Source organism: Natrix helvetica (genome assembly GCF_964273705.1).
Source record: "Natrix helvetica genome assembly, chromosome: 5".
NCBI classification, from domain to species: domain Eukaryota; kingdom Metazoa; phylum Chordata; class Lepidosauria; order Squamata; family Natricidae; genus Natrix; species Natrix helvetica.
Window position 1 is genome coordinate 72,299,051 of NC_138551.1, and position 13,572 is coordinate 72,312,622.

Genomic DNA, 13,572 nt, shown 5'->3' on the forward strand with positions numbered 1-13,572 from the left:
TATCTACTGTATTTCTCTCTCCCCCTCTACCTACCTACCTACCTACTCTCTCTCTCCCTACCTATCTACTGTATTTCTCTATTTCTCTCTATCCCTCTACCTACCAACCTACCTCCTCTCTCTCTCTCTCTCCCTACCTATCTACTGTATTTCTCTCTCTCTCTCTTAAATTTTAAATATAAGCAATCTACTAAGTAAACTTAACAAATTGAAAAGATTGTGCATTACCTAGTTTGGTAATGAAACATCTGCGAAAAAACAGCCAAGCCCAGAGAGCACCAAGGACTCACAAATTAAAAAGAACTGTATTTGAAGAGCATACAGATAGTCATCAAATTAAAATGATCATTGGAACTAGAATTTCCATTGGTAAGTGATGCAGTCATAAAGCATGGCATTACATCATCGCTTAGCAACTGCAACCATAGTAGCGTCCATTCTTCTGTTAACCGAATTCTGCCAGTTGTTAGTCTTCTTAAGCTTCTGAATCCTACTACTTAACAGACATTTCTTAGGCTTTGCAAAGCATTGTGAGAACGGTATACACAGTTTGGAGAATGGTGGGAGTGGCCTTCTTACAAAGTTTCCGAAGGCCTCTGAAACTTTATGAAACATCGCGAAAACGAAGTGCAGCGTTTGGAGAACAATGTGAGGAGCATCGAGAAGAAAGGCTGACATGGTCAGCAGTTGGCTCACATAGGGCCAGGTTGGGCACACCTTTTCAGTGGGATGAAGAAGACAGTGAAGGTCAGCTGGGCATAGTGGGGCTTGTCGAGTTTGACACTGTGGAATTGGGACGGATGGATGGATGCCACAGAGCTGATGGTGATGCTGTGCGATGGCACTGAGGCAGGAATAGAGGTCTGGGAGCCATGACGACTGGATGGAAACACTGGGCCTCTGGTTCAGTGCCACTGCTGCTAAGGAGTGCCAGTATGCAGGGCATCCAAAAGGGGGGAAGTGGGTGGGTGTAGCCAGTTGAAGTATTCTTGCGGTTGTAAGTGCAAGCAGGCTGCCAAGCGCCAAAATTTTAAGCATGTGATCATGCCACTACAACAGCTGTAACTGAGGCCCAGATGTTAGTGCCATTTGTTAAGCACCATAGCTTCAAATGGTTCCTAAGTTAATGATTGTTAACCCAGGGTTAGTTAGTTGCCATTGGAGTACAACCTGTTTTTCTTAACAGATCTTAATAAGTAGTGCCTCACTGAATTTAGGCCATAAGTACAGGTAATCCTCGATTTACAACAGTCCATTTATTGACCTTTCCAATTTACAACTGCACTGAAAAAAAGTGACTTAGGACTATCACACTTATGACAATTGTAGCATCCCCATGGTCATGATCAAAATTCAGATGCTTGGCAGCTGGCTTATATTTATGACGGTTATAATGTCCCGGGGTCTTGTGATCCCTTTTTGTGACCTTCTGACAAGCAAAGTCTGTAGCAAGAAAGCTCATAAAAGGGGCAAAATTCACTGAACAAATGTTTCACTTAGCAATAGAAATGTTGGGCTCATTTGTGGTTGTAAGTTGAGGACTGCTTGTAGTTTACATAACCTGCAGTTGAAAAATGTACTTAAAGACGCAGTATAAAAATATATTTCCTAAAGCATGTTTCTAATTATATCTTACTTTTGGTCTAATTTATAAACAATTTGAAGATATTTAGTAATCAAAGTAAAGTAAACTGCTATCTTTAGTATTACATCTAATGGTGATTTTAGTTATTACATGGATAAAATTATTAATAGAATCTCTGAAGTATAGAAAGTATACTGTTAGTCTACTTTCAAGTACAGTTCAGCCATGTTAAGACATCTCAGAGGCAAATCTTATCTGCTTACCCATCACCTGTAGCAATTATTTTCACAATTTCTTGGCACATTCTATATTTTCTTACAAATATCCGAGAAGCAAATTCATTCATACACAGAATTAGTTTTAAAATAAAATACCAAACAATATTCATAAATCTTTAAGGTTTGATATAGGAATTTTGGTAGTAAGCATCATTCATCATCACTACAGTTAAAAGTACACGTTTAACATACCAGTTAGCCCCTCCCCCCGCCCTTTGGAACAACAGTATTACAGCTTTAAAGGTCATAGCTAGAATTAGATCGAGAATTTCACCTGGAAATGAATTGTAAAACAGATCACCAGGCATTGAAATGATACTTGACTGGTAGCTGTCAAATTTTAGAATTAGTGTTGTTGGTGGGGAGAAATGCAAGCATTCTGGGATTTTGAAATTTTTAATAATGGACAAAATGTGTACCACATAACATACACAAAATATACTTTAAAAATGATAGTTTTTAATATATAAAATCATAGTTCTTAATATATCAGTAGCATAAATTACATAGCTCTTAAATATCAACATACAGTGAAACAGGTATAAATCCTTTAAAAGTCTGCCGTGTATGAGGTAATTCTGCCAATAAAAATTCTTGTCAAATTATATTTACTGATTGCATTTACCTGTTTCTGAGACTTAAAAAGCCACAGGCCCCTATAATTTTAGTCTCATGGCCATAACTCTTGTTGAAAGAAGATTGTTAACCCTTTGAAACTATCTGTAATCTTGCTGCAATTTACAATATTACCAGAGTTTCATTTGAGTGTTATTAATATATATTGAAATTCTGATTAAATGGACAATACTCAAAAGATACGAGTCATTTACACATTGATTCAACACTTACCGCTTTTATTGGAAAAAAATGTAAGGCCTCTAGAGTAATCAGCTCTCTTGTAGAGAAGCTGGGTCTCATATTTCAAACAATGAGATAGATCAGTGATGGCGAAAAGGTTGTGCGGAAATGTCGCACGCATGCACATTCATTGGGTCCCTGCTCAGGAAAAGCCAAACTTCATGGTTCTAGCATGCAGGCACGCCCAATGATCAGCTGGTTATCACATGACTCGAGGACATGGCATCTGCCATAAATAATAAACTCAATACCAGGAAAGATTCTGGAAAAGATAATCAAGCAACGAATTAGCGAACACCTAGAAGTAAACAAAGTAATAGCCAAAAGCCAACATGCGTTTGTCAAAAACAGATCATGCCAGATTAATCTTATTGCATTCTTTGACAAAGTGACAAAATTAGTGGACCAGAGGAATGCCGTCGATATAGTTTACTTGGACTTCAGTAAGTCATTTGGTAAGGTAGACCCTAACCTACTACTAGATAAAGTAGAAGAATGTGGGTTAGACGGCATCACCACCAGATGGATTCGTAGCTGGCTGACCAATCGCACTCAACGTGTAGTTCTCAATGGAACTGCATCTACATGGAAGGAGGTATGCAGTGGAGTACCCCAAGGTTCTGTTTTGGGCCCAATATTCTTCAACATCTTCATCAATGATTTGGATGAGGGAATAAATGGGGAACTCATCAAATCTGCAGATGACACCAAGCTGGCAGGAATAGCCAACACTGCAGAAGATAGGCTTAAGATACAGAAGGATCTTGACAAACTTAAACATTGGGCACAATCTAATAAAATGAAATTCAATGGTGAAAAGAGTAAGGTTCTACATTTAGGCAACAAAAACAAAATGCACAGGTACAGTATAGGTGGTACCTTGCTCAGTAGTAGTAACTGTGAAAGGGATCTTGGAGTCCTAGTGGACAACCATTTAAATATGAGCCAGCAGTGTGCAGCAGCTGCCAAAAAGGCCAAGACAGTTCTAGGCTGCATAAACAGAGGGATAGAATCAAGATCACGTGAAGTGTTAACACCACTTTATAATGCCTTGGTAAGGCCACACTTGGAATACTGCATTCAGTTTTGATCACCACGATGTAAAAAAGATGTGGAGACTCTAGAAAGAGTGCAGAGAAGAGCAACAAAGATGATTAGGGGACTAGAGACTAAAACATATGAAGAACGGTTGCAGGAACTAGGTATGTCTAGCTTAAGAGAAAGAAGGACTAGGGGAGACATGATAGCAGTGTTCCAATATCTCAGGGGTTGCCACAAAGAAGAGGGAGTCAAACTATTCTCCAAGGCACCTGAGGGTAGAACAAGAAGCAATGGGTTAAAACTAATCAAGGAGAGAAGCAACTTTGAACTGAGGAGAAATTTCCTGACAGAACAATTAATCAGTGGAACAGCTTGCCTCCAGAAGTTGTGAATGCCCCAACACTGGAAGTCTTTGAGAAGATGTTGAATAGCATTTGTCTGAAACGGTATAGGGCAGCGATGGCGAACCTTTTTTGGCTCGCATGCCACAAGTGAGGGGAGCGCAGGGGGGTCGTGTGGGCGTGCCGGACCCATAATGCAATGCGCGACCCCCCAGTGCGCAGGCACGCACAGCAGGCGCCCCCCCCCCATTTTTACATGCTTTTTTCACCCTCCCCAGGCTCCAGAGGCTTTATAGGAGCCTGGGGAGGGCGAAAAGAGCCTTCCCCGCCGAGGCCCTCCGGAGGCTTCCGGTTTGCTCGGAGGGTCTTTTTAAGCGTTCAGGGAAGCCTCCGGACGCTCCCTGAAGCCTCTGGAGGGCCTCTGGGGGGGGTGGGGGAGGCTCTTTTCGCCCTCCCCAGGCTCCTATAAAGCCTCTGGAGCCTGGGAAGGCGAAAAATGGCTTTTAAAAACAGGGAATTGAGCTGACAGCGCAGCGCCTCACGTGCCCTGACAAATGGCTCCGCGTGCCACCTGTGGCACGCGGGCCATAGGTTTGCCATCACTGGTATAGGGTTTCCTGCCTAGGCAAGGAGTTGGACTAGAAGACCTCCAAGGTCCCTTCTAACTCTGCTATTGTATTATTGTATAAATATGAAACAGTTTTCAAGCATCTGAATGTAAATCACGTAACCATGGGGATGGTGCAACAGTTTAAGTGTGAAAAATGATTATGTCACTTTTTTGGGTGCCGTTGTAACTTCAAATGGTCACTAAACGAACTGTTGTAAATCAAAGATTACCCGTACTCTGACCAATTTGGTCTAGAGAGAAAAACAAAGTCTCTTTTGAAAAACTGGAAACCCTACCTGAATTTTTGTTGATAGAAGAATAGATCAAATTGGATGTTTTAGAAGTTAAAAGAATGAAGAGAATGGAGGAAAGTTAAAGATTGTACCATAGTTACTTGATAGAAAGAAGGGTGAAAGGTAAATTGTATGTTTTTCCCATTTTTTCTTTACGTTCTATTTTTTTGTTTGTTTTGTATACTTTTACTGTACCCTAAGGAATAATTAGTGTGATCTTATTCAAGGTGTCCTGTTCAAGTCCATTTCAATTTTCAGATGCCTAAGACTTTAATGTGTAGTCCATTCATTTTAACTTTTAAGTTTGTTATCTACAGGACCTTGAAAATTGTCTTAATGACAGTTGATTTAAACTTTAGCTCTTTCCACCAGCGTTATCCTGTTCTTGGCAATTTTTCCAATTCCTTCATTTACGAATCATTTATTCTATTGGGAGAGTGATCTATCAGTACTTTTTAACCTAGGACACGTACGCTCATTTCCTGAAATCTTTCTAATATGCAGACCACAAATATGGAGCAAGGAGGCAGAAATCGTATCCTGTCTTTATCCTATGAGGATGCAAAAAAAAAAAGTATGATAAAGAAAAACATTATAGAGATAGTTACAGATATTTAGATGATTCACCACAAAAAACCCATACACCAGGGGTGTCAAACTCTATTTCATTGAGGACTGCATCAGGATTGTGTTTGACCTGCAGGGGCGTGGGCAGGGCAGGGCCAGCTCGACGTCACTCATGTCGGGGGCACCTGCGGTGACCAAGTACTAAGGCAGGACTCAGATCCTCCCCCCACTCTTATTATAATCTTCCTTCCTTTTCTTCTTTTTCCTTTCTTCTTCATTTTCCTTTCTTCTTCCTTTCCCCCCTTTCCTTATGTTTCTTTCCTTGCTATCTTCCCATCTTTTTCTTTGTCTTTCCCTTTCTCCTTTCCTGTCTGAACTTGCATGCTCAAATGCAAAGGGCGAAACATTTCTCCTTTTGTTTTTAGCTTGTTTGATAGCCCTCTGCCAGCAAAAACAGCCAGGGGTGATGGTGAGCAGCCCTCCCAAACTCCATTTTCGCTAGCAAAGGGACTGCAGGCAGGACCTTTGCTGTTTCCAGGGTGGCCCCATGGGCCAGATCTAAGTACCCCGCAGGCTGAATCCAGCCCGCAGGCCTTGAGTTTGATACCCCTGCCATACACCTTTAACGCTAAAAAAAAAGGTTAAAGAAAATGGAGGTAATTTTGATATATCAACATATTTACTGATTAGGTTGGATACTTACATAAATATGTCCACAGAAGTTAAAACTAAAGGAGAGTGCTCTCTCTCCATCTCCTTCTCTTGTCTTTCTAAACAAGTTATAATTTGGTTGGTTGTTTACATATTATATGAATATAGTCACTGAATAAACGTTGGTTTCTGTTAAGGTCATAAGCCACAATATAAAAACATGATTGTTTGTTAAATTACTGATTGGAAGTATGACTTAGCAAATGGGAAGTTGTTGTTTTTTTGTTGTTGTTTCTGGTGTATTGTGGTTAGTGTTTCTCCTCTATCCAAACCTTAATCAGAATTTCTCATTTTGAGTGGGAAATTCTGGGAGGAGTTAAAGTCCACAAATCTTAAATTGACAAGATTGGGAAACACTGGTCTAAACATCCCCAGAAAAATAAGCCTCTTGATTTCTTGCCATAATTTGGTTGGGTTTTTTAAAGCATAGGACATACTGATTCTATTTTGGTTTGCTGTTTGTTTCTTTGTTAACCAGAGTCATGGTGATTAATAAATACTGTTAACTAAACATCTGGATAAGATGGGTAAGAAAAGAGAAATAGTGTCTGAATAAGCTGTCTGTCAAATGGTAAGAGCTAATCATTAACTGAAGCTAGTGAAGCAGCAAAGATGGGAATAGCATAATCTGAATCAAATCTGAGAGTCTGTTAGGCGAAACACAGAACCAGTGGAGATATGTTTTTCATATGTTTACCATTTGCTGGGTGAACTTGGGTAACAGTTCTGTAATAATGATACCCCCTCAGGGGCATCATTTTCCTCTTAATTAAAAGGATACTTTATCTGGGCTGCCAAAATTCAGGTAACTGAGTTGGTCGCAAGTTTTGCTACCCAGATGTTGTATTGGTTGTATTGATTGCTATTTAAAAGAAAGTCAGATATCTAAAGATAGAAACCCTGAGGGGAGGGGAAGGTTTTCTTTTTTTCTTGCAATCCTTTATCTTTCATTATTTATATTCAATATAAGCATCCTAGTGTATCTAAGAAATAGCTGTCTAGATCCCTGCTATAGATACAACATGATGATTTATGCTTGGCAGAAATTTTGGCAAAGTTACTATATCTGCAGTTAATGTTGCTGTCTTTCTGAAACAAACAAGCATTTATTTCACAAGTCCAAGATGTCTCTCTAGAATTTCAGTATTTTTGATACTAAGTCTTTCTTGGATTGAATTGTCATTGGAAAATGCTTTTCTTATTGTTGCTGTGCTTTTCTTTGTGATAATAAAGTTTAGCATTTTCTGTGAAATAGAAGATTTTGCATTTTGAGTATGCTAGTTTTGACCTTACTTTATCTGAGAGGTAATAAAACATAGATTAAGGAGGAGCAGAAATTGACTATGCAGAAGGAAAAAATTCAAGGCCAATCAGGAAGGAAAATCATAACTATAAAATCCTTGAAAATTATCTAATCTCTGTGTATAATCCCTTCCTCTACCTCTCACCCTATTTCTTTATTATATTCTGTTAGATAAATAGGATCACTGTTATACTAATATTCTGATATTCTAATATTACTAGTCTTTTAGCTAAAAATAAGGAATAATGGGTTAATAATAATCAACAAACCTTAAATGCTAGGGCAACAGCAGAATGATTTGAAATTGAGAATAGTTTTATTTTTCCTTGAAAATCTTTGTACATGAAGATTTTAGAAGATTTAAACAAAGCACTAATCAAACAAGAAAAAAATTGTAAGTGCTTTTAATTTTTTCCCCTTATACCGGTAAAATAATGTTATATTATCATTTCTTTTAGTTCCCTTTATATGTGCTATCTACCTAAATTATAAAAATAATTTAAGCATCTTTGTGGGTTCTCCCCCCCCCCCTTCATTTTGTTCACTCTATAACACTCAAAGCATTAAGTTCATCAAGGTCTTTTCTGCTACAATTCTTTCTCAATGAACATTAAATAATTTTTTTTCTAAGCATTCAGTGTTGTAACAACATTACAATTCTAGTGAAACTGTTAATCCTTACATCGATTCTTCTATAGCATTAAGTGTTCAAGGCAGCCCCATGTAGAATCACTGCAATGATCCAATTGAGAATTTTATTTATTTATTTAGTGTATGGCATCTGTAGAAGTCATGCAAACACTGGTATATAAATTATATAAATATATAAAGGTATGTAACGAATACAATCTAGGAGATAAAATATTAAATTAAGATAAAACTATAATAAAATCACCATAATAAGGGGCGATAGAATTGCAATGGGATAAATGTTATAATTTGATATCTAAGGAAGTTAACCATCTAACTGGTTTTGGTGTGACTGCAATTAGATCATCCCAGGTGCCTTGACATTTCCCGAGGAGACATTCTTGAACTAGATGTGTTATGGTTTGTTCTGGAGCACCACAGTCACTTTATGGGCTGTCCATCATTCTCCACTTAAAGAGGTTTGCCTCTTTAAGTGGCCTGTATGATTCAGGGCAACTAAAAATGAAAGGTTTTGTTGGAACTACTTTCTAAAAACCACAAACTGAAAGTGGTTTTGTTGGATCTGTGTGATCTATTCAGTTGTGGTTATTAAAAGTTGTCCATCTTAACAGCAGTTAAAAGTCAATATACATGGCAACTGAATTGGATATATTGCATGCCTCACTGTCAAAAACTACAAAGGCAGCTATTAGGCTACAGCAGTAAAACTCATTGACAAAAGATATTTAGCCCCAATTGGCACTGACTAAAGATGAATGTAGAGAACATGGAAACTCCAGAGTCACCAAGAAGTCTGTCTATGACAAGGGACTGGTAATAACAAGAAAATCAGAATTTGAAAAAAAGTTAAGAAAATCATTGATTTTCATAACAATGTAGAAAGGTTATAATATATTAGTTTGTCCTCAATTGCAAAATGATCTATATTTTATTTTTACAGCTGATATTATCTCAACGGTTGAATTTAATTACTCTGGAGATCTTCTGGCAACAGGAGACAAAGGTGGCAGAGTGGTTATATTTCAAAGGGAACCAGAGGTCAGTGAAAAAGTGGTGTTTCAAACTTTTATAATGTAAAGATGTTACATCATAATCAAATGTCATTGTTTATGCTGACACATATCTTTAAGAATTTTAAAGGTATTTTTATTTAAAATTTAAATTGATAATGAACTAGGCAAACCAGTAACATTTTTTCTATGGATATCGTTTATACATAATTATTTTTCAGATTATTCTTTTTAAACAGGTATTGCATACATAGAATTTGTGTTTATTTGCAAATAAAAGACTGGGAATAATAAAGTAATTAAAATATATTAAAGAATAAGCATTCATATAGACTTTCTACAATGCCATATGTTGCAAGAAATGTTATAAAGAATAAGCATGCACAATGATTTTCTATAATGTCATATGATTGTGACATTTATTATGTGTGCATTTGCCTTTGCCTCTAAGTCATATAAGAAAACTCTCCTTTGTACCTCACTGGAGCCAGAAATGTGCAATAAAATTCAAGATACATCTTTATTACAGGATAAAAAATATGTGGTCATCCAGATGCTGCTGAAATATTGTTTTGACAGTATTTGCAATCACTACAGACTGGTGATATTGTAGTTCAGTTATAACTAGAAAAACTTCAGTTCCCCATCCCCAATTTATCTATTTATAACATGGAAATTAAGAATTAGAGGTTTTGTTCCATCTGATTCATTATAATGTTTAATTCATTATAATGTATACTATTTTTTTATGTTCATACATTTCTTTCCTTGCAGAATAAAAGCCGTCCTCATTCAAGGGGAGAATATAATGTTTACAGTACCTTTCAGAGTCATGAACCTGAGTTTGACTACTTGAAAAGTCTAGAAATTGAGGAAAAAATTAATAAAATTAGGTGGTTGCCACAACAGAATGCTGCTCACTTCTTATTATCTACAAATGGTAAATATATTTTATTTACATAATAGTGTTGTAGATACTTTAATTGCATATGATAACTTCCATATTAGTAGTTCCTCATTTTTGAATTTCTAATGTAATTGTAATTAATATGTACTTGTATCTGCTCATAAACATTCAATAGAGCATGTTTCCCAATAAATGACTGTAAGCCTAAATAGATTGTTAGGTTAATGTTTGATGGACTTATCAGTTTGAATTCTAGATTTTTCAACTGTCCTTAAAGATTCAGAATAATATTATATTGAAAATAACCATATTCCTTGTGGGCTGTTCTTGATTGTTGGCTTTTTTTTTCCTTAATGGTTCATGAAGTATCTTGCTCCCAGTCAAATTTCCACATGTGCTTACATTATTCTGATGGCTACATTGTTTTGGTTTTGTGCCCTTCCCAAGCCATGGAATTTGAAAGAAAGCAACTAAAAAACTTATTTCAAGCTAATCTATTTTATTCTTTTTCTCAGAAGCCCATTGTCCCTTGTAACAATTTCATTTCCATACCAAATAGCATCGCAAAAGCAGAAGTGAATATCTAAATTTGAAATTTGCTAAATCAGATATTTGGTAGTAGAAAAGTACAAGTCTGTAAGTTCTCTTTATTCACAAATCCACACCTAAGGAAACACCTAATGAGGAAACCCATTGATACGTTTCACAGAAAAAAGTCATGCTGTATAAAATCATTAAGGAAATCTAGAAACATATGCCCCACGTGTAAAACAACAGATTACAAGCATATCTTTAAAAAGCTTCTGCCATTAAACAAAGCACAACACTATTATTGGAATAGATGCTTCTACAAATAACACAAACCAAAGCATTTGTAGCTGCTAGTACAGTTACAAGAAAAAGTATGTGAACCCCTTGGGATTACGTGGAGTTTTGCATGAATTGGTCATAAAATGTGCTCTGAACTTCATCTAAGTTACAACAATAGAAAAACACAGTCTGCTGAAAATAATACTACACAAACATTAGATGTTGCCATGGTTTAATTGAACATAACATGTAAACATTCACAGTGCAGGGAGGAAAAAATATGTGAACCCCTAGCCTAATGACTTACCCAAGAGCTAATTGGAGCCAGGAGTGAGCCAACCTTGACTCCAATCAGTGTGATGATATTGGATGTGTTGCTGACAGCTGTCCTGCCCTTTAAAAACACACACCTGTTTTGGGTTTACTGGTTTCAAGAAGCACTGTCTGATGTGAACCATGCCTCGCAGAAAAGAGCTCTCAGAAGACCTACGATCAAGAATTGTTGACTTGCATGAAGCTGGAAAGGGTTACAAAAATATCTCCAAAAGCCTTGATGTTCATGTGTCCACGGTAAGACAGACTGTCTACAAATGGAGAAGGTTTAGCACTGTTACTACTCTCCCTAGGCGTGGTCATCCTGTAAAAATGACTGCAAGAGCACAGCGCAGAATGCTTCATGAGGTAAAGAAGAATCCTAGAGTGTCAGCTAAAGACCTACAGAAATCTCTGGCACATGCTAACATTTTTGTTGACACATCTACAATAAGGAAAACATTAAACAAGAATGGAGTACATGGGAGGACACCACGGAGCAAGCCATTGCTGTCCCAAAAAAATATTGCAGCACGTTTGAAGTTTGCAAAAGAGCACCTGGATGTTCCACAGCACTACTGGCAAAATATACTGTGGACAGATGAAACCAAAATTGAGTTGTTTGGGAAAAACACACAACACTGTGTGTGGAGAAAAAAAGGCACAGCACACCAAGATCAAAACCTCATCCCCACTGTAAAACATGGCGGAGGAAGCATCATGGTTTGGGGGTGCTTTGCTGCCTCAGGGCCTGGACGGATTGTTGTCATTGATGGGGAAATGAATTCCAGAGTTTATCAAGACATTTTGCAGGAAAACGTATGACCATTTGTCCACCAACTGAAGCTCCGCAGAGGGTGGATGATGCAACAGGACAATGACCCAAAGCATACAAGTAATTCAACACAAAAATGACTTCAACAGCACAGAATACGCCTTCTGGAGTGGCCCAGTCAGAGTCCTGACCTTAATCCGATTGAAATGCTGTGGCATGACCTTAAGGGAGCGATTCACACCAGACATCCCAAGAATATTGCTACACTGAAACAGTTTTGTGAAGAGAAGTGGTCCAAAATTACTCCAGATCGTTGTGCAGGTCTGATCTGCAACTACAGGAATCGTTTGGTTGAGGTTATTGCTGCCAAAGGAGGGTCAACCAGTTATTAAGCCCAACGGTTCACATACTTTTTCCTCCCTGCACTGTGAATGTTTATATGTTATGTTCAATTAAACCATGGCAACATCTAATGTTTGTGTAATATTATTTTCAGCAGACTGTGTTTTTCTATTGTTGTGACTTAGATGAAGTTCAGAGCACATTTTATGACCAATTCATGCAAAACTCCACGTAATCCCAAGGGGTTCACATACTTTTTCTTGCAACTGTATATTTTGAACGTCATTTGAGTACTGCAGGAGAAAAGATGAGTTTGACCAAACCTTTATTGGTTATGTTTTTTGTAATCTAATACCGCTCCATCCATAAAGTTTAGGTGCAAAGAAAAAGTCTTTGTGAGGACATGGATTACCATGGCCTCACCTCTGGCTTCCTAATGTTGTATTGTGCTAGAGAGTTCAGTTTGTGCCACCTGCGGCCATACCTACAGTGCGGGGAGGTAACCAGAGAGCTGGTGTGGTTGGGTCACTCAGTCCCTTGACCATGACTTGTCGCCTTCTGTTCACCCTATGTGAGCACCTTTGACTGATGCTAATATTCTTCTCATACTGCTGTTACTGGAGCAGCCCAGTATGAGGTGGAGTACGTCATGTACTCCACTTGTAACTTGCTCTAATGCTCCTATGGCTTCTCTGATGCTTCTTGGTTCCAACCCTCTTTTGTAGGATGATTCTGTTTCATGTTTACAACTACTGCTGTTTTGTGCTTCTTTGCTGCATTAAAATTCTTCACCTTATACTATTGCAGAATTGTTATCATTTAATTGATATGGCACTGGAGATTCTAGCTGTACATCACTTATAACTTATTCTGGAACCCCTGGCATCTTTCTGTTGTTTGTGGTTGCCAGTTCATCAATTTAATTTCCATTCATAGTGCAGCCAGAAGCCCACCGGGCTTTGCAAAGCTTCTAGCAGTTTGCTGTCACTTGCTGATTACCCTAGGACTGGCCTGCATGATTTAATTCCACATTGTTCCTTTTACTCTGATAGAGGCATGCCTCCCCCTCATCCTCTTTAGCCACAAAATGGAGCCAAAATAATTGAAAATGGTGTATACCATTCATGTCTGCGTAAAGCTTTCTTTTGTCTATAATCTTCAATTGAATGAAATAATGC

At 37.8% G+C, this 13,572-nt stretch overlaps 1 protein-coding gene across 2 annotated transcripts in view; it reads left to right on the plus strand.

Annotated features, from left to right (window-relative positions):
- The window catches only part of PPP2R2D (protein phosphatase 2 regulatory subunit Bdelta), a 38,951-nt gene that overhangs the window by 9,720 nt on the left and 15,659 nt on the right, over positions 1-13,572 (plus strand). For both annotated transcript variants that reach the window (XM_081956182.1, XM_081956183.1), the window contains exons 3-4: positions 9,179-9,276; positions 10,023-10,188. In XM_081956182.1, coding sequence (XP_081812308.1) covers positions 9,179-9,276; positions 10,023-10,188 — 264 coding nt within the window. The remainder of the gene's footprint in view (positions 1-9,178; positions 9,277-10,022; positions 10,189-13,572) is intronic.